This window comes from Anser cygnoides, chromosome 16, assembly GCF_040182565.1.
Source record: "Anser cygnoides isolate HZ-2024a breed goose chromosome 16, Taihu_goose_T2T_genome, whole genome shotgun sequence".
Classification (NCBI taxonomy): Eukaryota; Metazoa; Chordata; class Aves; order Anseriformes; family Anatidae; genus Anser; species Anser cygnoides.
In genome coordinates this window covers 953705-978656 of record NC_089888.1, presented here as the reverse complement: position 1 = coordinate 978656, position 24952 = coordinate 953705, and the positions used below count along the sequence as shown (strand labels likewise).

The 24952-nt window shown below is 55.6% G+C and overlaps 1 protein-coding gene and 1 long non-coding RNA gene across 9 annotated transcripts in view; one reads left to right on the top strand and one right to left on the bottom strand.

The window, feature by feature from the left end:
- NOL4L (nucleolar protein 4 like) overlaps positions 1-24952 on the bottom strand; it is a 59312-nt gene that overhangs the window by 15565 nt on the left and 18795 nt on the right. For 3 of the 8 annotated variants that reach the window (XM_066978555.1, XM_048050630.2, XM_066978556.1), the window contains 3 exons: positions 23447-23558; positions 18839-18948; positions 2446-2587 (listed from right to left, as the gene is read on the bottom strand). In XM_066978555.1, coding sequence (XP_066834656.1) covers positions 2446-2587; positions 18839-18948; positions 23447-23558 — 364 coding nt within the window. Of the gene's footprint in view, positions 1-2445; positions 2588-2892; positions 3326-3355; positions 5691-5768; positions 5931-8152; positions 8374-8651; positions 8806-18838; positions 18949-23446; positions 23559-24952 lie in introns of those variants that run through there. The other 5 variants (XM_066978557.1, XM_048050631.2, XM_048050632.2 and 2 more) reach the window with 5 other exon arrangements.
- Positions 16383-24650, top strand: LOC136786520 (uncharacterized). The gene is made up of 3 exons (XR_010825388.1): positions 16383-18880; positions 21726-21852; positions 24081-24650. It is a non-coding gene; the product is annotated as an uncharacterized lncRNA (long non-coding RNA).

The window sequence follows — 24952 nt, the reverse complement described above, 5'->3', positions numbered from 1 at the left end:
GCTCTTTGCAGCCCTCTAGAAGACCTGAAGTTGGTGCTTCAGCACTCCAAACAAGGCTTTTTTTTAAAAAAGCGTGTCAGATGATACTGCTGTCCAAACAGGCAACTCTTCATTAAAAGTCCATGCTTTAGGAAGCCTTTCACAGAAAACACACTCCAGGCACCCTTCCCGGTGGACGACGGCAGACGGGAGCAGCTCAGAACCTGAGAAGGATTTTCAGGGGAAGGAGACCAGGCACAAAGTACCCTGAACAGAGCCCTTGTGCCACCACGGCTTGTGCCCTCCGTGCAGTGCCCCTTGGACAGCTTACAAGTGCTGGTTGCTGACACCGGTCTCCCTGGGAGTCTTGCATGTGGACAGCCCAAATAAGCCAGCATGAACATGGGAAAACACGTTTGCTTCTTTAAAAAGACTTCTCATGGGCCACGAGAAGAGGAAACTGAAGAGTGCTCAACATTTTAATTCATATACATTCACTTCCTCATGCCAGTAATTCGCCTTTCCCTTCAGGACACGATGCCCCCTCTCCACGCCGTGCTCCTCTCCTCCAGCCCAGTGCCCTCCAGGTCCCCCCTCGGCACTCCCCTCGCCCGGGCTGCGGCGTCGCCTTCGCAGCCTCTCGCGGGCTGCAGCCCCCTGGGAGCAGCGTTTCGATACAGGGGCCGATCGAGGCCTTCCACCCCAGCAGCGCTGGGCTGAATTTTGCAGCTCCAGCACTGGACACCAGCCATGGATCCTCACCGCAGTGACAACACTGGGCTCCTCTCGTTCGGCCCCACACACCCCCTGAAGGAGGACAGCCTGATGGAAACCCCAGTGCTGGGCTTCTACTGGAAGGGCCTCATTAGTAACCCCGGACTCAGCTTGCTTACCCTGACTCCCCCACTTCTGACATGCTGAGTCGACCTGTTTTAGCCTTTTTCCAGTTCACTTCCACTCCTCACAAAAGGAAGGAGCTATTTGTCCTTCATCACTCACAACTGAACCTTACCAGAGAAACTAGAGGAGCCAAGAAGGGCCCCAAAGAGTACACCTGCTTTTGAAGAAAAATCACAGGGCATGAAAAATTGGACGCATTTCCTAAGAGGGCAGAGAAAGGATTTAGCTTGAGTGAGAATATCTTGATTTGCCTAAATACGTGAGTCCCTTATTAAATTACTGTCCTGGTGAATAATAGTGTTGAGCAAAGGGTTCAAAACCGTGTCATTCTAGATTGTAAATGAGACTTGGAAACACAGTGGTGAGGGATAAGCCGCAAGCCTGAAATGTCCTGGCAGGAGAACAGCAAAGTTCAGGGGATATGGAGAGACCTGGAAAGGGCACGGGTAAGAGAGGCCGTGGTGCTCGAGGCTCTGCCGTGGGAGCCCTGCCCGCAGCCTGGCCCCGGAGCGCCCGGAGCGGTGCGAGCACCCAAGTGCCCTCCTGGCACCGTGGGCACAGCCCTGGCACAGCCTTGCCGGGCAGGGCACCGCAGCACCGGACGGTTTCACATCCCCGCTGAGGCTCCTGGACGGTTATAAAATTAGCAGCTTCTCCAAAGTGCAGCTTCGCAATAGGAACTGGGTGCCATGGTGCACCGGATTAATGAACAGAGCCCCCCCCGTCACCTTGCCTCTGGCCACACAGAGCCACCCCAGAGAGATCCGCGGGTACAAAAGCCCTTTCCTTCCTGGGGGTTCCCAGTCCCCTTTCGCAGAGCTCCCCCCCACAGCCCGGGCTGCCCCCAGTCCCTTCCTGCCCTCCCAGCAACATCCGAGACGTGGATAAGGGATCCAACCTCCCGAGCACAGGCTGAGAAGCAGTCCAAGCACCGAACGTGTGCAAGCATCACGGAGATGAACTCTGACCTGAACTCGTACTTCTACCACTTATTTACTCGAGCATTTCTTTAAACCAGCTCGCTTCACAGAAGTCACACAACACGACTTCGTACCGAAGGCTGCCTCCCACCCATCCCACGTGCAGCACCTCCAGCCCCTTCCAACCGCCTGCCCGAAGCGAGGAGACGGCCCCGCGGCCACCCCGCAGCCTCGCTGCGGCCGGTTCCTGCAGAGGACACGTTTCTTGCCTGGGGACCACAAATGCTGCCCACAGGGCAACTTCCCAGGCACGGGAAGCCGCGGCCAGTACCGCACAGGGCTGGTCTCCTCCCTGCGGCAGGCCGAGGACTAAGGGGTCTCCTCACCACGCCTGGGGAACGCCAGCACCCGGTGCAGGAGGAGCTGGGGCCGTGTCCCCGCACAGGGACCCTCAGCCCGGAGCTGGGGAGGGCCCCGGCTGACAGCAACCTGGAGGTGAACGGGAAGGCTTCGAAGCCTGTGCTGATATGAAATCCATCCTACAGGTGGGACACCTGATCAGAAGGGCCTGGTTAATGTTTAATAAGTCACAAAAACATCCTGAGCGAGAGGCGCCGAGCTCTTCCCGCCCGCCGCGGGCACTCACCGTCCTCCTGGCCGTGCAGGTTCTGCGGGCTGCGCATGCTCTCGTCCTGGCTGGGGCTCAGGCTGGAGTTCAGGTGCTGGTCAGCTGAGATCCATGTGGAGTCGTTCATATCAAAGTCCTCGCTGCTCACCGATGTCTCATCCTAGGGGCAAGCGGGAAAGGGTTAACGCGCCGAGCTATTTCCTTTCCTCCGTTCTCCGGCTCTAGCATCTCCTGACCGCACGCCCTCCTAAAAGCCATTCGGCCCGCAGCTCCTGCACCCCACGGAAACTTGCCGGCCCCGCGCCCTGGCGAGCAGCCCCGGGGTAGGTGGTTTTCCCAGCGGAGAACGCCCCAGCTCTGCTTCCTGCCTGAAGACGTGCCTGAGCAATGGCACTGTCTCTAATTGAGGACAATTAGAAAGAGCTCGCATCCTGTAGGAGCGGATGGCTGAGCCCTGGAGTTTACCCTTTAATCTCCATCCACACCAGCATGTTTCTGGCAAGCGAGCGGCATGTGGGAGCTGGGGCCAGGGCGCAGCTCCATTAAAACGGCTCCGTAAAACATCGCAGACTTTCCCCGAGACCGAATCATCTGCTGCAGGGGAGCGTCCGGAGGGGTAGCCGGGGATGGTGCCATCGGTCCCCACAGCCCCCAACTGCCCGATGCTGCAGAAAAGGCCCCTGGAGGGAAGGGGGATGTGTTAGCAAAGGGAGGACCCCGAGGCTGGGAGGCTGAGGCTCCTCCAGGCTGGAGGCTGGAGGCCGGCACTGGCAGAGGGGCTGCGGTGGCCCCTGCCCGCCCCGGGAGGCACCGCCTGGGGCAGGAGAGCCCTGCCAGCCCCGGCAGCGGCTTCCCAGCGGCATAGATTACATTCCTCTCTCCCACTCCTGCTGCTGAAAGGACATTTTCTCTCTCCCTTCTGGCTAACCTTTACAGTACTTCGAGACACAGCCCTTGGATCGCTTCCAGAGCCGGAAAGGTCAGCCGCAGGATTTCAAAACCATCACCATCCAGGCAGTGCTGAGATCCTGAATGAGAGGAGGGGCCGGGGGAGCTCCCCGAGCCGAGCCCTCCGAGCCGAGCACGCCGCTTCGCAGGAAGCAGATGCGCGTCCCCGCATCCACACGGCCCCGCCGGCAATTCCTTTATCTGCCTTCCTCTCCCCAGCCGCCCTCCCAAAATAACGGACGGAGACCGCATCCAGGGCTGCGGGGTGGAGGGGAACACCAAAAATGTTTCCAGAAGCGCTTTCAACCGCGCTTTCCTTTGATTGAAGTATTTCAAAGGCTTGTAAATGCTCAGCTCCTTTTCTTTCCTTCCCCTCGTCCCGAGATAACATACACCACCCGCTCCCTTTCCGTGTAAGAAGCAATTGGCAAGAACCCCTCCAACGTAAGGCTGCGCCTCATAAAAACTGCCCTGTCTGGCTGCCTCTGGCTGACAGTTTTTATTGTGAACAAATAAACGTCTTTAAAGACAGGTTTGTGCTTTTCCTCCCGCTCCCTGTCCCTGCAGACACATCTGCTGGCCCGAGGCAGGAGCTGCAGGCGCTGGCTCGCGCCACCCCCAGCCTCCCAGGGAGTTTCCTGGAATTTACGGCTCAGCTGCCCGCTGCCCCGGGACCGGGGTGCCCGCGCACACCGCACCCACATGCAAGGGGCCCCCGGTGCAGAGCCTGCACTTGCACGGGGCTCGAGCAGGGCAGGTGGTGCTGGGAGGGCACTGGGACACGTTGGAAGGGCAGTGGGACGCGCTGGGAGGCACTGGGAGGCACTGGGAGGCACGCTGCGGCTGGCACACTGAGCTGCTGCCCCAGCCAGGAAGCAATCCTGCCTCTCCGCAAACTCCATCTTGCACGAACAGGAGAGGAGCGCACAGGTCTCCCCGCTGCATGCTTTTATAGTCCCGTTACTGCACGCATTTACAGGGAGCCAGCCACCCTACTATCTGGCCTTCTGCACAAGGCTTACCCAAGATTACTGTCGGAGCTTAAGAGACAAACACAAATGCCAAGGTCCTTGCTGCCCACAGCCTAACACCTGGCAGCTGGAGGGTGAGGAGCCCCAGGAGCGACCAGAAGGTTTTCGGACAGTGCCTGGCTCAGGCGTAACTTCGCGGGGCTCGCGTTGCAGAGGACGCCCAGCCTCAGCACCCGAACGTAGCCCAGGAGGCAGCACGCTCTGCATGCACTCACACGAGTCAGAAAATCAGAGCCACGAAGATGCCTTGCATGCACATGCTATGTAAAGTGCTTTACAAATGTGTACAATTCTCTCGAGGTGCAATAACATTAGCCTATTATTAGAAATACCCCGGGTATCAAAGCAGAAACTGATAAGCTATAAATGACTCAAGACAAACAAGGCCGCCGCACATTCTCAGGTCCACGCTCCAGCCACCAGCAGGGAGCATGCTGCTGATGCGGGACCCTGCCCAGCACAGCATCCCCGTGTCCCCGGTGTCACCCTCTGCTCTCAGCCAAGGCCGCCTGCTTTTCAGCACTCATACCCTCATCCAAAACGCAACTGGGATAAACCTCCCTGGCAGCGCACGGGTCCGGGAGCAGAGCGCACCCCAAGCGATGCCCAGCTAACGCTGCCGTGATGCTGCGGCGAGCAACTCGACAGGGTCCCGGCAGCGACCAGCCCGAGCCTGGAGCGTGAGCTGCTGGAGGAGCCCCTCTGCTTGGCACCAAGAGACGGTGCCCCGGGAGCTCCTTGCGCCTCTGCATCTCTTCCCTGAGCGGGGCTGCAGCCCGGGGAGCTGCTCTGCTGCACACCCCGGCAGCCCCGGCTGTGGCTCCGGCAACCGGTGTGTCCCTGCACCCACCTCGTCGCTGCCAGCGGGGCCACCAGCAGCCACCGGCACGCTCTCTCCTCACAACACCCATCGGGGCTGGACAGCCGGGCTTTGCGACCTCTCTGCTGCCTGTCCATGCCAGCAGTGACTCCCAGCACTGCCCTCCAGCCGCCAACCAGACCCCAGGGCTGCGGCGCAGCTTCCCGGCACCGAAGCACCCAGCCACGGGATCGAAAACACCTGGCAGGGTGGGCAGCCCCGAATTTTCTCCAAACGCCAGTAACCTGGCTGAACACCGAGACTCACAGCAGGCTCCGCTGTCCAGGCAAACAAGGAAGCGTTTCTGAACAGCAGCAACAGCTACAACTCGGAGCAATACGGTAAATCTAATCTACCCTTCCACCCTCTTTTGGCTTGCGAGTCAGGCAGCTCATTCTTTTTCCTCTCTGGGTTCTCAGGAGAATTCTCTCTGCTAATTTCTTCTTTCCTGTAAACAAACTTCAAATGAAACTTTCATTAGAAAACAGAACACAATCCATTACCAGCGCCTGCCTCAGGACTGGCCGCCTCGTCCCCAGTTCCACGCCACTCGTGGCACAGAGGGGAGAGATAGCGCCTGCCCCGCTCCGCCGGCCCGCAGTCCCTCCTCAAACCCAAGCATTGTGGCCGCTGCCCTCCTCCTTCCTGCTTTGCCCAGCTCTCCAGAGAGATCTTCTCACCCCGCAGTAAAGTCCCATCGCTTTGTTTCCAACGTTCAAGGGACCGAGCGATCAAGGGTCAGGCCGTGTGCGTGCAGCTCCTCTTTTGAAAGGGGAAGTCGGATCCTGCTGGTGCGTTCACAAGCCACACCCAAACATCGGAGCAGGACTCCAGGCACCGCGCAGGGTTTGGAAAAACAACATCCCTGCTCCTCTCCTTATCTACAGTCCAATATTCACAGCTGCTTTGCAGACACTCGCAGCCAATGTTTTCCAACTGGCAAAGGCAGACACTCGCATGTGCAGAACGAACGCTCGGCGTTTCTGTCCCACTTTTCATTCACGAATCTTCAAGCACCGTGTGTGCACTCATCTGCTGAGGCTCTCAACTTTCCTCCGCGTTGGGAAAGTATTCTTCCCCTTACCGAGCCAAAAGCCCGGGGTCCCGACGGCTGCACGGGCTGGTGCAAGAAGGCAGCAGGCTGGTGGCAGGTCCGGGAGCAGGAGCGAGACCTCCGCACTGTGACGCTTTAATTGCTAGACAACGTTTCTCCACCGGCAGCTCTCCTCCTTGGAGAAAAACCTCCCGTAGCGCGGGCTGACCAGGGCAGGGGGGAGCTGCTCTTCTAACCGTATCTCGTAAATAAATGCAAGGCTATCGGTAACCTGCTTATTTTACAGCCTGGCTCAGTTTCTCGGGGACTGCCCTGCAAGCGTCTCTCCAGTCCTTTACACGCCGTGCCTAAATATTCCAGGCTCCGGTTCTGAGGATAGTTTATTTTCTCTTTTCAAGGCCTTTCATTTTAAAACACGTCCTTTCAAGCCGCAGCCTCCTGTCCCGGTCGGATTTCCTTCCGCGGAGCAGGAACCGAGGCCGTGCGCCACGCAACCCCTCGGCGGGCAGCCTCGCTCAGCTTCCCACCAGCGGCAGCGGTGTTTTTAGAAGCAACAAAAGGCGACGCGTGACCGCCGGGCCCGTCACCACCGCACCTCGGTGCCAGCCGCGACCCGCCGGCCCCGCCGGGGCACGCAGCTCCCACCGCCAGCCCACGCGGCAGCGCGGCGCTCGGCAAGGAGCTATCAGGAAGGTGGCCTCATCTCCGTCTCAGCAACTGTTTAAACCCGGCCCTCTGAGCATGCCAAGAAGGTATTGAACCAGATTTGACCCTAACTTAACCAGTTCGGCGCAGAGAAAGGCTTACTAATGGAAGATAAACCGCTCCGGGTCAAAGATTGGTACTGCAGCCACAAATGCTGTAGTGGTCGTTGCTTCGGGGAGCCCGAGGAGCCCCGAGGCGCAGCCGAGCAGCTCGGCCGTGGCGGCAGCGATCCGTGGCCGCGCTGCCCACTCGCGTGCGCGATCCACGCGCCAAACAAAATATCCCGGGCGCTCTTTGTCAGGTTACGTGCGTCCTCACCGAGGGCAATTCCTGCCGATTCGTACGGGACACGGCAGCAATGAGTGTTTGCTACTTCCCAAAAACGGGTCAACGGGTGAGCCGCAACGCGAACAACAAATGGAAGGGGAAGGGAGGATCGCTGCCTCCCCCCCCCCCCCCATCCCCCTTCTGAGTCCTCTTCTGGGAAAATCACCCCGAGGAGAGGCCCCGCGGCCAGCAAGCGGCAGGACGCCGCCCGCGGCCGCCCGGGCAGGGGGCGAGGGCTGCGGCCGCCCCTTCCCCGCCTGCCGCCCGCGGGCCGGGCCGGGCCGTGCCGCGCTCCTGCTGTTCAGCGGGGAGGTGCTGAACGCCGGGGCCGGTGCGCGGGGAGGGAGCCGGGCACGGCGGCGGCTCTGCCCCCGTCCTGCCCCTGCCCCTGCCCCCGTCCTGCCCCTGCCCCCGTCCTGCCCCTGCCCCGGCCCCCGTCCTGCCCCTGCCCGGGCTCTGCCCCTGCCCTGCCCCGGGCAGCCGTCGCCCGGCGCGGGGGTCCCGGTGCTCGCCCCACCGGACGCGCCCCGCTCCCGGGCGCAAGGCGGGGACCCCGCGGCGCCGCCTCCTCGCCAGGACCCCGCCGGGAACGAACGGGCACCGGCGTCCTCCGCGCGGCCGGAGCCCGGCGGGGGCTTGGGGACGTCGGGGGACGCGGAGCCGCCGTCGGGACCCGAGCTCCTCGCTCCCGGCCCGGCCTCGCCCGGGCCCCGCGGGGAAGCGGGGACGGATCGCGGCGCAAAGCCGCCGGCAGCCGGGGCTCGGCGTGCGGCGGGGATTGACACGTAAGTAGGGCTTTACCTCGAGGGAGGAGGAGGCTATTTCCAGCACAATCCCCGCCCGGGGCCGGGGCCGGGGCCGGGGCCGGGGCCGGGGCCGGGGCCGGGGGAGCGGCGCGGCGATGGCGGCGGCGGCGCGGGGCCGGTGCCCGGGAATTAATGGGGCCGGAGCGCTCCCGCCGCCGCCTCCTCCCACTTTCTTCTGGGCTTTTGTGCTCTTCCGGGGAAGGGGGAGCGCGGGGAAGGACGCGCTAACCTTAACCCTTCCTCGCAGCCCCGCCGAGCCGCAACTTCCCGGGGAAGCGGGGCGGCGCGGCCGCTCCCCCCGGCCTCCTCCTCCTCCTCCTCCTCCTCTTCCTCCTCCTCCCGGCCCCGGAGTTGGGGAACGGCCCCGCCGCCGGGCCCCCGCCCCCGCCCCCGCCCCGCCCGCCCCCCGCCGCCGCCGCCCGCAGCCCCCGCGCATCCCCCGGGGAGGGGGGTCCGGGGAAATGGGGGGGGGGGGGCGAGGGGGGGGCGCCTACCTGGAGCGGGGCCGGGGCCCTGCCGGCCTGCGCCAGCCCGGCGGCGCGGCTCGGTGCGCGGGGCGGGGAGGGACGGAGGGACGGAGGGAGGGGGCCCGGGCTGGCGGCGCTCCGGAGAGGCTGACAGCCAGCTGCTGCCCGGGGAGAGGGGCCGGCGCTGCGGAGCGCGTCACTCCCGGCTCCCGGGGGGGCGGGCGGGGGGGGGGGGGGGTTGGACGGGGAGGCGAGGTGGGGAGGGGGGGAGCGAGCGGGGGCCCCGGCGGCCGCGGGCGGAGGGGGCGGAGGCGGCGGGGGAAGGGGAGCGGGGCCGCGGGGGGCGGGCGCAGCGGGCCGGGCGCGGCGGGGGGCGCGGGGAGCCGCGCCTGGAAGAGCACATTGTGGAGGGCCGGGGAGGGCCCTTCCTCCGGGAGGAAGAGACAATGTCCAGGGCCGGGCGCCTGCTGGAGAGCCGCGAGAATGCACGGCTCGGCTCGGCTCGGCACGGCTCGGCACGGCACGGCACCGCCGGGGGGGCTGCACCCCGCTCGGCACCGCACGGCCCCAGGGACACGCACCCCGGCCGGGGCCGCTCGGCTCGGCCCCGGGGTTTGTCCGCGCCGGGACCCCGGGGAGCGGGGCCGCCCTCGGCCGTGCCCGGGGGGGGGTCGGGGCCGGCGCCCCCCCGCCTCGCGGCCGGCAGCCCGGTGGGCGCACGGTGCCCGAGCCCCCGCCCGCCGCCCCCCGCCGGATCCTTTTGTTCCGGCCGCACGGGAGGGGAGCGGACGGGGGCCCCGCTCCGCGCCCCCGTGGCCGCCTCGAAGCGTTACAGCCGCTCCTCGGGCAGCCCCCGTCCGCAGCACGGTGCCCGGAGCCCCGGGGGTGCCGCGGGCAGCGAGCGGTGCCCGGCCGCCCCGTCCAGGCAGGGCCCCGGTGGCGGCGGCCGCCGTCCCTCGGCTGCCCGGGGCTGCCCCGGGGGGCACCAGCGGCCCGGACCGGGGCCCCTCCGCCCGCCGGTAACGGCTCCGGGGAAATTCCCACCAGACGAGCCGAGCGTAACGGATTCGACGGCGGAGCCTGCCCCCGCCGTAACCCCCCCGGTACCGGGTCCGCCTGGGGGGCGCCTGGCAGGACCCGCACCGCCGGGCCGGGAGGCGCAAGGGGCACGGCCGGGCTCGGCCCCTCCAGCTCTGGGCCGGGGGCTGGAGGGTGAAAGCGGGGCCCTGGGGGTCCCCTGGGGGTCCCCTGGGCTCCCACGGGAGGCGGAACACGGGGGGGGCAGCGGCTGCAGCCCCCAGCCCGGGCCTGCCCCGCGCTCCTTCCAGCTCGATGGCTGCTGCTCCTCCCTGGAGCTAAAATAAAATCGTGACCATTTAAGGTGAACAGGAGACTCGTGGACTTCGGCGGAGCGGGCTTTTAACCCCTTCCCATTGCCGGGCTTTGTTTATGCCTTGCGCTCCCTTCGGCTTCGAGCTGGACCGGCACAAAGCCGTTCGGGAGCGGAGGTCCTCGCGGGACCGCGGCGGCTGCGCTGTCGTGCAGGGGAGCACAAAATAGCAAGGGTGCGAGTTTAAAGCGCAGGCACCGTTCCGTGCTGCCTCCCCATGTGGACACTCTTATTTTATACTAAGTGCCTTTGTGTGGGCTAGGTTAATCCACTTTGGAAATGGATTAACCTAAATTTCACATCGGCAAACTTAGTGCCGAGCAGACGCGTCCACACAGGGAGCGAGGGTGGAAACGCAATTCCGCGAGAGCTGCTGGGCAGGAGCCTTTCCCCATGCAGGCTGGAGGTCCTGACCCCAAATGGGGTCACCGCCGCTACAAGTGGGGTCATGAGCCCGACAGAAATGCGATTGTTTGTGCCAGCACTCGGGGTCACGAGGCTGGCAGAAGCGGGGCTCACCGGCGGAAGCGGGGCTGCCCCCAGGAGGAGCCGGGAGAGCTCTGGAGGGCGGCGTGTGGAGTTGCCTGCTGGTGGGCATTTTTCTGATTCAAACTATCTAGGGGGAAATAACTGGCAATTAGATATAGAATCGGTAATAATAATTTATCAAATTGTCAAGAACAGGGGTAAGTGCCTTACGGGACTAAGTTAAAAAAAACAACACATAATAAACCAGTACTACTGTTATTATTTTATATATATAATACACATCAAATATATTATTTATAAGTCGCTTCCTTCCCTCTCTGTGTGTTCATTACTTCTGATCCCTGCAAACCCTTTCTCATGGACACGGACCTACCCGTGCGGAAAACTTGGGCTCCCTGTCAGGCAGCGCTTGCCCAGGCAGGTCACTGCCAATGCCACCACAGCCTGAGCTCGAGGTCTTGACAAGAACCGTGCCCCGAGTCCGTAACTGCCCACGCGTCGCGCAGCTTATCCCAGTATCAGATAATGATGCCTTAAGGTACTAATCTGCCATCTTTTCCCAAGGCAAGGCTCCATAGGCAGCACCGGGGCTGCTGCCAAATCCAGGAGTAAGCTACCTTTCGAAAACTTTGTAGGAGCTTAATGGAAGTTACATTGCTGATGAGCGTGGGCACAGTGATCTAGTGGTGGGAGCAAGGACTGCACGATGCAGGATCCGGCTATCATGCCAGAGGAGTCACTGACTCATGGGCGACCTTGTGCAAGTCACTTGATGTTCTTGTGCCTCTGGAAAGTAGGTTAAATAACAAACGGGACCTCCACGTTTGATGCTCCGTGAGCATCACACACTAATAGATAATAAGCATCAAAAATGCAAATCTGCCACGAGTGAGGCCCGTAAGGAGAGCGGGGCAAGAGGGGCAGCGCTGTAAAAGCAGAGAGCAGCTGAAGGAGGGCCACAGTCACGTGGCAGGAGGAGACACAACTTTTATCAAGGCTGTATTTTAAGTTATCTGGCATCCAGAGCAGAGTCGGGAAAAAAAGGAGAGTAAAGATTTGGGAAACTTTATTACAGACCAGATTTGTTGTGGGCTGAGGGCTGTATTCCCACCTCTTCTTGGTCGCTCCTTCTGTAGAAGTAACAGTTGTTAGCATCTGGCATATGCATGAATAAAACTGCCTTTTTCTTTTCTTTTTTTTTTTTTCCTCAGAAGCCAAGACCAAGAGATGGAGAGGAAATACAGCATACTTCAGGGGGTATACCAATCACTGCCAAATAAAGAGGCAAGAAAGGAGTAGTTTCTGTGGATGTAATTTGCTTTCCCTGGAGTACAGGGAAGCGGGTGTTTGAAGGGCCGGGGTACCAGCAGCCAAGCGTGATCCAATCTCCCCTAACACTGTCAAAGCATTAACACATGGCACCAGCAGGAATGTCTGCATTGTGTTAAAAATTGAGACCGACCCTCACAGCTTACCTCTTAGACACCCCAACCAGAACCGAGTCGATTGAAACGTAACCGACACTAACCATTCCTAGCCATCCTCAAGCCACGCTGTTTTTTCAGCATCCATCTTTGTGAGTCCTCTGGCTCCTCAGAGATGCACACGCTCATTTTGTGCAGGCAAGCCTCATGATGGGGGACTTAAGAGCCTGTGCAACCAAGCAAGGTGCAAGCCTGCCTGTGCAGGTTTAACAGGAGCAGAAACACAAGCAAGTACATGATTCAAGGTTACAAAGCTGAACCACACAGCTTCATGTTCTATAATAACGGAAATCATTAATAATAGTTCACGCTCTCAAAGTAGTTGCCATCCGAGCTCTCGAAGAGCTTTATTAGTGAGCGAGACCTCAGAAGTCTCTCTGAGGTATTAGCCCCCTTTTAAAGGGAGAAGGCAATTAAGAAGCAGCCATTTGTGTGACTCGATCAAAGTCAACACGCAGCACGTCAGCAACCGGCTTTGTGAGGTGATGCAGAGCCCCCGGTGCGACCTCTCACGGCTGCGGGAAACCCGAACGGGATCCGTGGGACTGGTCCACGGGTGCTCCGTCAGGGAGCACAGACACTGAACGCTCTCGTAACCCTGCGTGGCCTTGCCACGCTGCCCCCGCGGAAATGCCTCAGAGCCCCCTTTGCGGGATCCGAACCAAAACCTGGTCTCCAGTTCTGCTGGGAGAAGCTGCCCGTGATGCTTGTCGCCGCACAGGGAGTGGGCAGCATCTCTCCTCACAAAACACGGGACATAGTTGGAAGAAACGGTGAATTCAAGAGAGACGATGCGATCTCTGGCCCTATTTGCTCGGTATTTCCAGAAACGGGCTACGGCAACGAGGCTGCCGCAGGCCCCTTGGCCAGGGAGGCCCAGGCCGTGACCAGGCCCAGCACAGAGGCACGGAACCGGCGGGGGCACCGCGGGGCCAGGCAGCCCCGGAGCTGCATGGCCGAGGGACCGGCACCGCTCCTCCGACACCCAACTGCCAGCGAGGAAAGGGGAGCAGCAGCACGCAGCCGCTAAACACGCCTGGGCAGTGCAGGAGGACAAAGTGTGGTGAGCATCGCCAGAATCTGGCCGTGCCGCTTGATTTAGCGCCTCCTTTCTTACAGAGAATTACGTGGTTTTCCTTGTAACTGCCAAGAGTCAGGGCCTTGGCATCACACCTCGTGTGGAAGATGGAAGCTGCGGTGGCAGAATTTACCCCAGCCAGCCCAGGGTCTGCTCTCAAATTGTATTGCTTGCATCAAGCGTTGCGCTGAGCAGGTACAAAGCTTACCTGTAACGCAGCTACACTGGGAAAAATACTGTAAGATCCACACAACTGGAAATAAACGTCACATGTTTTTACCAGCTGGGAACCTCATGGTTAATTCCAATAACAAAAATGAGCTGACCTTCACTGAAAGCAAGCCATTCACAGAAGTTTGAAACCAGGCTAAATGGTTTGATCATCTGACCTCCCGCATCTCATGAGCCATTAAGGCCAAGGATAAAAGTTTTGCTAAACCGTCTTTGTCAGTTAAGAGGGTGAAGGGAAGCAGCAAATGTACGGAATGCTGTTATGATGGCTGGGCCCGCCTCCCCTGCTTCTGCCTGGACAAAGTCTGTCATTTAGGGCAAAATTTAAATTTATTGGCCAAAGCCCACTCCTGCCAGTAGAAGCTGCATCTCCACTAGAGGGCTTTTTTGCTGATGCAGATCTATGATCAAGCCTTTATTGCATAAATTAAATCTGTATTTCAGAGAGTCATGTCTATACTGAACTCGGTAATTTGCATCTAGCAAAACAGTATCTTCTAGAAGGGTAAGGCGTTTGGATTGGAAGATACAAATCTGGAGAACCCATCTCTTCCCTGGGAGCTTGTTTCAGTGAATGTTCGCTCTCCCTCTGCTAAAAATGTGCCCTTTATTTCTGAGTTTTCCTAAGTTCAGCCCTTAAGCCTTTTTCCTTGTTATGTCTATGTTATTTCCTTATTAAGTTTGTTTGACTTCAAGGTACTCAGAGCCTGCAATCAAATTACCCCTAAAGCTCCTTGCCTGGTCAGGCAGACGCAGCTCCCGCAGCCCCTCACTGCCGGCCCAGCCGCAGGGCAGCCCTGGTGCCACTTTGCTCCCTCGGCAGCCTCTCAACGGCCTCTCAAAAACAGCCCCTAGACCTGGATGTGGCATCGCAGTCTTGGTCTCAGCAAGCCCAGCCGGGATGATGCAGCCTCCTCTTGCTGTCCCCGTCCTTGTCGGTACACCCAAGGGTCACGGAAAGCTCTCCCCCTGCAGCAGCCTGCCAGGCCGCGTGCCCGGTGCCGCAGCTCTCCCGTCCTTCCCAGGGTCACCGCTGGTCCCGGTGCCACGCTCCACGTAGGGCCAATATGCCCATTTCTCCAGGGGAAAATCCAAGGAGATTTTGCTAGTGCTCCAAAGTGTCTTAAAAATGAATGTCAGGAAACACCGATCTTCCCAAGCTGAGGAAAGGACTCTTGAATGCAAGTTATCTTGTCATGTTGATTTAGAGATATTTATTCCTGGAGATGTTTAACACCCTCTCTAATCACTAATGGACTAGGAAGTACCTTATCATTCTCATGTGATGCAAACACATCATCCCGCTTCCTTCCAAGCACCGAACAGGAATACTTACTGCACGCTTCTGCTTTCTCCGCACATCAACATTTCTTCACAACTGTTCACAACGCACCCAAACAGCTAAATCCCGGTACCTGGACCTCGCACAGATCTGCCAGACCTGGCGCTGGTCTTCTGGACCACACAAAAAGAGATGTCTATGATTCTCACTAATGAACTGACAGACTCAGACCTGTGTTAATCACCGCAATGCTGTCAGATTTCAGAAATCTAGTCCAGGACATTTGCTAGACCAACTCTGCACGGGTCTCAGGACGGCCCCGAGCTGTGGCTGGCCAGCACCGTCACACAACCACGAGCCCTCAGCTCCAGCCGTGCGCTCCTCCCTGCCCCGGCTGCCTCCCGCGAGCCAGTTCTGCATCCCCAGCATTAGCACGGAGATGGACCTGAAGCAGCAAGGAAGCAAGCACGCTGCCAGGGCAAGATGCATCTCAGCTGTTCTGGTAATACCGGAGCCTTCTGAGACACCCAAGTGAGCAAGCACAATAGCGGCGGACCAGGGAGAAAGCAGAGTGGAAGGCGAAGGGCCTCACACCGCTGACAGCCTCCCTGGCCATGAGGCTCTGCGATCTCCCAGGTCCTGCAGCGAGGCAGGACCCTAACCACCGTGAGACAACATCAGCTCCCTGTGCAGCGGGGGGACCTGAACCCTCGCCCCCCCTTCCAGGATTACCCTTTTGCTTTGGTTGAAATATTTCTCGAAACCGAGTTCTTATTTTGCAAAGCGCTTCACATCCTTGCACCGTCACCCCAGCCTCACCGTGCAATTAATGGGCAGGTGGAGTGTGTGAGGGTGCAGGACAAGGCCCTCTCCCTCGCGAGCACTTACAAGTCCGTGTAGCAAAGCCATAGCAACAAGGAAAAAGCTTGTGTTATTTCACATCCAAGAGCAGCTCCTGCCATTCACTGATTGTGTGACCTTCTGTCAGCAGTCATTGAAGCAACCTTTGAAAATGTTTCTCTATCATTTAAACCTGGTTACTCAGCCCAGACCGAATCTGCCAAGGTAGCAGCAGCGTCTCCAAGCAGAGGGAGCTTGGCATTTCAGTGCTGGGGTTTGTTCTTCTAAAGCGGTCGTATTCCACCAGCCACTGTGCATGAGGCCTCAGTGGAAATCATGCTGAACAGTGTGGCATGAAAAATAAATCCACGGATGAGTTTGAATAAGATAGAAAAGATTGTCTGGAAAATGACTGCAATAAACTCAAATAAGCAATCATTTAAAAATGCTAATATTTATTGTGTGAAAATGAGGTGGAAGGATCATTATAGATAAATATCAAATATCCTCTTTTCATTCCTTTTTGCTGCTAGACTGAAAAGGTCAGAAGTTCAGAGGATGCTTTAATACCTCAGCAGATACCCTGAAATATGGCTAATTCTGCACTATGTGGCAAGGGTAAGGGGCCCGATTTTTCTCACACAGGAGAATTGCTATGAAATTGGAATGAAGGAAGACGCACAGCCCAGAAGCTCCTGCATGTTCTACTGAACCCAATATAAGCTGCGTGGGTCAGGCGTGCCAGAATAAATGTACTGACTCAAAATATATTGATCTTCACTGATGTGAGAAAATTATTTGACTTTTGTTCTCTGCATACTTCCATACAGGATGGTGATTTGCCTTCTCGTTCTGTAAATTCTGCAGGAACTCCTCATTGTATAAACGGCCACGGAAAGAGTGCCTTACTTTACTGGTTTTTTGTGTTTTCTTTTTTTTTTTTTTTTGTCCCTAAGTACGGATAAAATGCTTTCTCTAAGGTTCTTCTGGCTGTGCTTCCTCGTGGAGACACTGTTGCCCTAATACTGATGTGCTTAACAGCAGTAATAAATTACAGTTACATGCACATTTTTTTTCCTGAATAATGAAGTTAAAAGGCCACTTTGGCATAAATTCATTCATTGTTACCCCTAGTGAAGCAAGTTCCTCCTGGTGCTGCTGCATACAAATAATTGCTTTTGGCAAAAGCCAAGTAGAACACAAGTCAGTTGCTTAATTTATTTCTATTAATACCATCAAACGTTAGCGCAGTGCAAGGCAGCAAGGTGGCAAGGCAGCAAAGCCGAGACAGAGGAACCAGCATCTTTTTGTAAATTCTGAGATATAAAAACCATGCCGTGTATATTTGTGTAGTGCAAACAAACTTTAAAAGCAGGGAGCATTTTCTCCTTGTTTTTACATTAGTAGCCAAGTCAGAATAACTTCTGCCTTTAAAGGACTTTTGCAGTTTGTAAACACCTGAAGCCACTGCAGCCGCAGCTCCCTCACCCTAAAGCTGCCTTGCTGGGAAGAGGGGGGGCAGCAGCCTGTGTCCCTCAGTCCCCCAGCTCAGATTGCATTCTTGTTAGCAGTACATTATGTCTGTCTATCCAGTGATAGAGCCAGTGCAAACTCCTACAGCAAAATTCAGGGCACACACTTCTCAAAACTCTGAGTTACCAAACCGAAGTTCTCGAAACGCATCCCTAAACTTGCAGCTTCAAAACTCAAGATTCTGTACTACCGTCTGCTAGCTTCCAGGATATTTCCTATTACAGAAGTGAGATCAAACTACAAGTCCTGCTTTCTACCTGTAGAAAGTGGCACAGGAGTTTAGTTAAGCTTCACAACACGCTTCTCTTGAACAGCACTTTGGAGCCAAGAGGAATTGCCCTATCAGTGGAAAACGTGTAAGTGGTAAATAAACAAACCTCTCAGACTGTCCTTTACGTAGACATCAAACTTAACTTGAAGGAACCACCTCAAATGCTGAAAAGCACGGTTAGCCTTCAGAGACCGCTAAGTCCTTGGCGAAGAAAAGGTTGGTAGTTAATGGCACGTGCATCGGCCCGGCTGTAGCCACGCCGCTCTGCTAGGATTTGCACCGAGACCCAGCAACCGCTCTGCACGAGCCAAAGGAAATGGCAGCCCTCGATCCTGGCTGGCCAAAGGGGTCCCTGCAGCGGCACCTACCGCAGCCTGTCCCCCATCCTGCATCCCAAACCCCGCAGCCCTGCCCCTCGTCCTGCATCCCAAACCCCGCAGCCCCGTCCCGCAGCCCGGGCTGGAGCTGTCCAGAGTTCTGCCTCTGGCCCGGCCCCGCGCAGCTCCGCCGTGCAGCTCAGCCTGCTGCTAACAAAACCCTCGACCCACTTGGGTGTCCAGCGCAAGGAAAAATTCTGAAACGCAGCAGTGCTTCCTGTCAGACGTCCATTCGTTCTCAGGCAAGGTTTCACCGCTGAAACAACGGAGGAGCTCTGTGTCTGTCCCTTCAGCTCCCGACAGCAAACCCACGTCTGGCATTTCACACCCTGGCACTGGATTCTCCTACCAGCGTCCCCTTAGATTGCTATTAGATAAACAAATATCCACGGGGCACGACTTCACGGTTCAAGCTATCAGCAGTGTTTCCCTCCCGTGCACAATGCAAACTCTTTCATTACTGCAAACTGGCAATAATGCAGGAGATCAGATTTAGGTTTCAGTGTGCTGGAGAGAAGATCCAGCACTGGCTTGCAGTGCCGGTTTGTGGGGAGCGAGTAAAACATGCTTTTCTTTTTATAGACTGTTTCCATGGTGCACAGAGGTTCCCATAGCTAATTCTGCAGCTGCAGAACTTCAGAAAATTGCATAGCCTGGGTATAATCCTGTGGCAGTCTGCCCCATCCGGTCCCAAATCAAAATCCAGTGGCTTAATACTCTCATCAACCAACTGAGCCCTCTCCCACTGCGACGCAAGAGCGGAGTGGCTGCAGTTGAGCCTCACCAAGCTGCTGACCAGAGCGACTGAAGCCTTGGCAGGGTTTCGGAGCCCATCTGCTAAAGCTCCCAGGCAAATAGGAAGGGGTAAAGAAACAAATTCCTATGCACCGTATTTATTTTTAAGACAACTTTTTGGAAGAACCGTAAGTCTAAAGATCAAGCAGACTGCTATAAACAATAACTGCCCCAAGTACATCTCAGCTCCTCTCCGCTGACAGGACTGATGCAGCTGTTTGCTTTTTCACAGCCAAAAGCTTCGAGGCACGCTGCCCTCCCCACTGCCACGCAGCAACACTTGCTGGACTTCGTCAAAGCCAGACCCGCCTGGACAAACCGGACATATCCAAAAGCATCCTCCAAAAATCCCCCCGAAAGCTTCAGCCGCCCCCTCCGCCCCTTCCGCATGGGCAGAAACCCGCCGTGCGCCGCGCGCTGCTCTGTGGCAGGAGAGGAACTCACCTGTTCCTGCGAATTCATCACCCGCAGCTTCATTTGCTTCAGGTAAGTAGAGGTGAGCGGCATGTTGTAGTCAATGATCCCAGAAACCAAAGAGGAAGGCGGTTCGCTCTCTGAGGAACAGAGGAAAAAATCAGTTTAGATACGGGGATGTGGGAGCGCAAACCTGCGATGCGTTCTCATAATCATTAAACATACGTATTTGAAGCACTTAGAATCCCTAACTAGAGCTGGTGCCCGCTGAGCTAAGGTTCCTATAAGAACATGACCCCACCAAGAGGATAATTACAGAACAGATGTTGTTTTGGGAAAAAAAAAAAAAGAAAAAGCATTGCTGTCACCTGTGTGTGGAAAAAGACTACACACAATATATACTTTTTCAGCCTACCAAACTAAAATGTAACAGAGGAAGAAACTGAGTCTTGCTGAAGGTCTCAGAAGCACTTCCATGCAAATGGGATTTATGCAGAGGTTGATGAACACGAATATATTTGCAGCTTGCTTTAGCATTGCAAAGTCTTGCCAATTTTGCTGGGATTCCCTCAGGTAGGAGTTAACATTAAGGCAACTTATTAAATATCGCTATCTGGTGATGAAGATTATTTTTAACACCCTCATTAAAACACAAACTTAATTTAAAAAAATCTTCAACTTAAATTGTTCCTGTTGATTCCTCTGGCTGCACCATACTGAGCTCTGGAGATCACTCTTGATTCAGACTGCTCCTGCAGATCACTTTTTCTAGCCAGACTAGGCAAGCTCCAATAAAGCAAATCCTCAATGATTTTTCTGAATTCACAAAGACTTGTCAGCTCTGTCGTCATCACTGTGGAGCTCCCTGCACAGGACTTGGAGACCGCTACAATTATTTATTCTACCACTAAATTTACATGCTCATGCAGTGTGTTTGTTCACGAGGAAAGTTGCCATTTCCCACAGGAAAGGCTGCTGGCAAAAAGGAAGATTTCTTTGCCTTCAGCCCAGGGATATGCAAGTGTGGAGAACGGACCCAACCTTCCAGGGCACTCGGCAGGGATGTGCAGCCATCCAGGGGAAAGCGAGCTTAAGCAACAACGAAGAAGGATTTCCAGGAGCTGAAGGTGAACTGATGGTGGGAGGTTTCCACTCCCATCTCTGAATCCCACTGCCTGGCTTGCATTTTCTGGGGTCACCAGTTTCACAGGCACCTTTGACACAGCCCCTTTAACAAACAGCCTTCACAAAATGTTTTACAGCAGCTTAGAAAATCCATCAACCCAAACGTAATGGGCCTGCTTCTCAGAAATGCTGAATATCACAAAATCCCCGTGGAACTCAGTGGACCTGGAGATGCTTCACACCTCTGGAAATATCACATCTGTCGTGACTGACTAAGAAATTAGCTGACCCAAAAACATACTGTCTGTAACTGAGTTAAACGTTGCAAAGTTTTTGCAAATCTTCCACACCGAGAGCCTAGGCAAGGTCTGTGGAAATGCGAGGTTTTCTTTCCAGGTCCTGCTAATTCAGTCCTGGGCATCCGAAGCGTTCTTGCCTCTGCACGCAGGACAGATGGCCGCAGCTCCTCGGGCCGTCACTCGCTCGCATATGAAGGTGCAAAGCTTTCAGGAATGTTGTAAACTTGGGGATCTTGTAAACTAATTCCTCTCCTCTTTCCTCATGGCTGTATATCACCGCTCTCTGTCATGCGTCGACCTACAGATTAATTAGGAGCCGTTCTATGTATACATAAGCATGCAAAATAAGCCATTTTTCTACTGCGCAAGGACGTTATCTTGTGATAAAAAGACGCAAAATCCCAGCACGAGGGGTGCTTCCCGCAGGCTGGTTCTGCAGTAAAAGCGAAAAAAGCTCCCAGGAACAAAACCTGCCTCCTACACAGCTGGGCTGGGGTCACCGGGACGAGTTTAGGAAAGCTTTGCTAAGAATAACACAGATGGGGCTGCTCTCTCCTTGAAGCCCAGGCCTGAAAGGGGCGAGCCCTGCGGCGCTGGGGCCGGCACGCCGCTCTCCTGCACCTTGTCCCCCGTAGCTCAGAGCTGCTGCGGTGAGCGAGGCCCCTCGGAGGCGGCTCAGCACCCCGAGGTGGGAGCAGGAGAAGGGAGATGAACCTTGGCACTTAGATCTGCCTGAAACCATCCCGGCGTAACCCTGGAATCGTCCCGCTAGCAGCAACAAATGTCCTGTAATTCGGGCAACTGCAACAGGAAGAGCTGGAGCCTAAAAAACCTTTGTTTATTTATTTTTTTAAAGCTAGCTGCAAAGAAAGAAAACCTTTGTTTTAAAGGGTCTGGAGGACTCCACAGGAACAATCCTCATATCCTCTGTCACTAAAGGGGTCTACTGGAATCGCTTAGCTCCTTTTGTAAAAGTTAACTATATCGCATGCCCTGTGTGTTGGAAATACAGATGAAACAGGCAGAACGGTTTAAAGTAAAATGGTTTCAATCCTAATTCCAGACTCGTATAATTCCACTGGAATTAGCCCTAATTTAATAACAGTGTAAAAGTACCGTGTTGTTCAAAGCTTCCCATGAGCAAGATAATTTTGCTTTTATGAACTATGTGGGTGCCCTGCAGGGTTCAACGTTAGATAAGTTTAATTAGGGATTTTTCTGATTACAAACGAAGTGTGCTGAGGCTTGTTTAATGGACAAGAGAAGTAGGAATAGGTAGGAATGACTCCAATGTTTCCATCTCACTGAGTTAGAGTTTACATATGTATGTCTGTATGTGTTTATGCATGTGAATATACCTAAATAATTTTTCTACAACCCCAGCATTTTTTGGTGATTTGCTCCAGATGAATTGTTGAATATGCATTAGTGAAATCAGACGCTCTTCCCCAGTAAAAGTTACCTTATCTAATCTACTCTCTGTGTTTTCACAGGTACTTAGTCACTATTTAGGTACTATTCAGAGCAGAAAGGTATTTCTGTCCTTCCATTCCTGGCGGATAAGGAGCAGGACTTCCGACGCGTGTTCTCTTCCTCTTGGGCTTATTTTCGAGAGAACTGGTAAGGGGGAAAACCTCGTGGCAGTCATTTTGCTCTGCTTTGCTCAGGGCAGCAGATCTCAGCCCTGCTCCTGGGGAGGACACCCAGCATCTTGCCTTCGTGCGCTGCCACTGAGCCTGGACGGTGCCGCGGCCCCGGGGGAGGCACGTGGGACATGCAGGGCAGGACCCTGCCACCAGCAGCCCCCGGAAAGGGGACCCGGCCTCGGTGGGCAATAACCCGGTGGGCAGCAACCCGATGGGCAGCTCCGCAGCCTCCCACCCTGCCGCCCCTCCTGCCCCCGAGTCCTGGTGCGGCCGCAGCGCGAGGGGCAGCACGAGGGGCCCCACGTGCGGCAGATGCGGTGCGGCCGGTGTAAAGGTCGGGCTTGCTCCCCCAGAGGCCAAAGGCCACAATTTCTCTTGACCTGATCTGAAGGAGGGATCGGGCCCTTGGCAGGCAGGACGGGCAAGGGCTGCACTGATGGAGCCGAGGCTAATAAATGTCACGTAGGATTATTTGCGAGAGTTTCTAAAAAAATATAGCAAGCACAAAGCATTTCAGTAACTAGCTATGGATAACTGGCACACATAAGCCACTTAAACGGAACCTCCGGGCTGTCTGTAGGTCTGTTCCTAGTAGTAAACAGTTGGAAATTGGTATTTAATACTAGAAAGTTCCTATTGTTGGATCCTGTTTTCATTTAACTCTGCTCGTCTGCTTGATAGGAGCTGCCAAATGATTCTATTTGCCTTAAGAGTTTTGAAATATTCTAATTCTCTGCAGTTTGCTTATATCTTTTTATAGGAGTAATTTTGTTGGGCGAAACCTCTCAGAGTCAGTTTGATGCTTTGCACTTGATGAGGAAAACAAGTTCACAATTCAGAAAAAAAAAAACAAACATAACATCAGCTTTAACCATTTACTCTAGAAGAAAACTTGGTCCCATCTTACGCGCTGCTTATAGCTTTTAGGCCTCGGAGCTGCAGATTGGCTCAGTTTACAAAAGAACCGTAATGAGCTAACTACCACAGTTGCCATGCTAATTGGTTGTATACACAGGCATAATATAACTTTGATTACCAAAACACTTTCTGTTATCCAAAATGGGATCATGACGTGCATATCTATTAATTACTGCAAATTCCTTCTTTATCAGAAACTTCAGTTATTCAGACATATTCAGTGTCTTTCATTACCAAATTAATAGTTTAAAGGAAAAACTTTAGCTCAGGTTTTCTCAGAGGTCTGCACTTCCACCCACATACAGTCACGAGCTGATTGCAGACCCCTCTGCAAAGGTTTTGACCCGAGCTCTGTACAGTTGCCCTGGGGAAGGTGGACCCAGAAGAGGAATCGCCGGCTCAGAAGGAAAGCGGGGCTGAGCAGCCCCTTCCCACTCCCTCTGCTGAAAACAGAGCATGAACGGTGATGGACAACACGAGTTTTAAACAATTCTTTAGGCTTTGCTGCAAAAGCACACTGAAAATAGCCCAGGGTGGGAAAACCATTTGGTACGGCCGCATCCCGTGAGTGGGGCAGCCACCGACAGCCCTCCCGTGATGTCTGGTATGGGATGCTGCCCGCTCTGCTAGCGCAATCCCTTTGCCTTTACCTTTGGGCTCCAGTCCGTTGGAGTTGAAATGCATCCTCTTCTGGCACTCGGTGCAGCTCATCAGGAACCTGGTCACAGCTTCTCTTGGGAGAAAGGCATAGGTCTCTGCAATCTGGAGAAACAAAGAGAGGGCTGCATGGCCTGGCTGAGAGCCCGAGGGCCGGGGTGCAGCCAGCACCGTCCCCCCTCGCCCCGCGCAGCCCAGCGAGCTGGGGTAGGGGCAGCAACGGGGTGCTGCTCCCAGCCCTGCCCTGCCCTGAGCATCACCCGTCCTGCAAACGCTCTTTGGAGGGCGGCCGAGCAAAAAGGGCCAGGTTCAGCCCCCCCGCCCCGAAACTCCTCTCTGCTCCTCCCTGGAGTCTGAGAAGAGGGAAGCCACGAATGCCTAAGAATCAAACGAGAAAGTAAGGCCTCTTCAGCTCTGTTTGCATTGTTAATTACCGTCGCACCAGTAACCTGAAGAATCCATTAATCTTTTGTAAGGGCAGGTCACTTTTTCCCACAATGACAATCAATTACTGTTAATAATACTTTGCACTTTTGTGACATATTTTATCGAGGGAATTGAAAACATTTTTACAAATAGCGATGAATTAAATCTCCTGAACCTTTGTGGGAAATGTGTATTTTACAGATGAGGAAGACCTAAGGGTAAATTTTTCAAACTCGGATACCTGAAGTTAAAGCCCTATATCCAGACCTCAGCACCCACAGAAGGCACCTGGCTGTCGTGGGCCCCTACTGTTCCGATTAGTTCCTGACAGCTGCAACCTTACAGTGTTTCTAAAGACCACGTTTGGGTTATTTGGAGAAAAGAGGAGGCAATTTCAATGTTAATGTAAAGATTTCTGCAAGGCTATAGGAGAACATGGAGCCCGACCTTCTGTATAGCATCAGGCAGGGAGCTTCACCCAGGTTCTCCTGCAGCCCAGCAGCCTGTGCCTTGCCTAAAACATCATCCAGGAAGACATCTGGTCTTAATTGGGAGGCATTAAGAGGGTGGAGAGCCCACCTCTTACGTTGGGGTTGGTTCCTCCTGCTAATCACCCATCCTGTTTGGTCTAAGTGACTTGTCCCAGTGCAGCGGTTCCCAAACCAGGGCCACGACCCCAGCAGGGGTCACAGCACTTACAAGTGGGGTCATAAAGCAGACAGAAATTCAATTGTTCGGGCCCGTCCCCGGGGCGGCGAGCCCAGCAGAAGCGGGGCTCACAGGGGAAGCGGGGCTGCAACCAGACACCCGGGGAGCCACGGCAGCGGGGCAGAGGCAGGCGGGCAGCCCGGACCCTCCTCCGGCCAGGGGCTTCAGCCTCCCACCTCATTTCGCTAACAAAATTAAAGGGGCATGAATTCCAAGCATATTTTTTTTTTCTATCCTACGGGAAGGGGCGACGTTTAAGTCTTCCTAAATAGATGGCAAACACGTTATGGAGGAAGGCTGCTGGGGCAGGGGGGCTGCGCGGTGATGGCGAAGCAGCGCTGGGCCCTGACGCTGCGGTGGGAGGG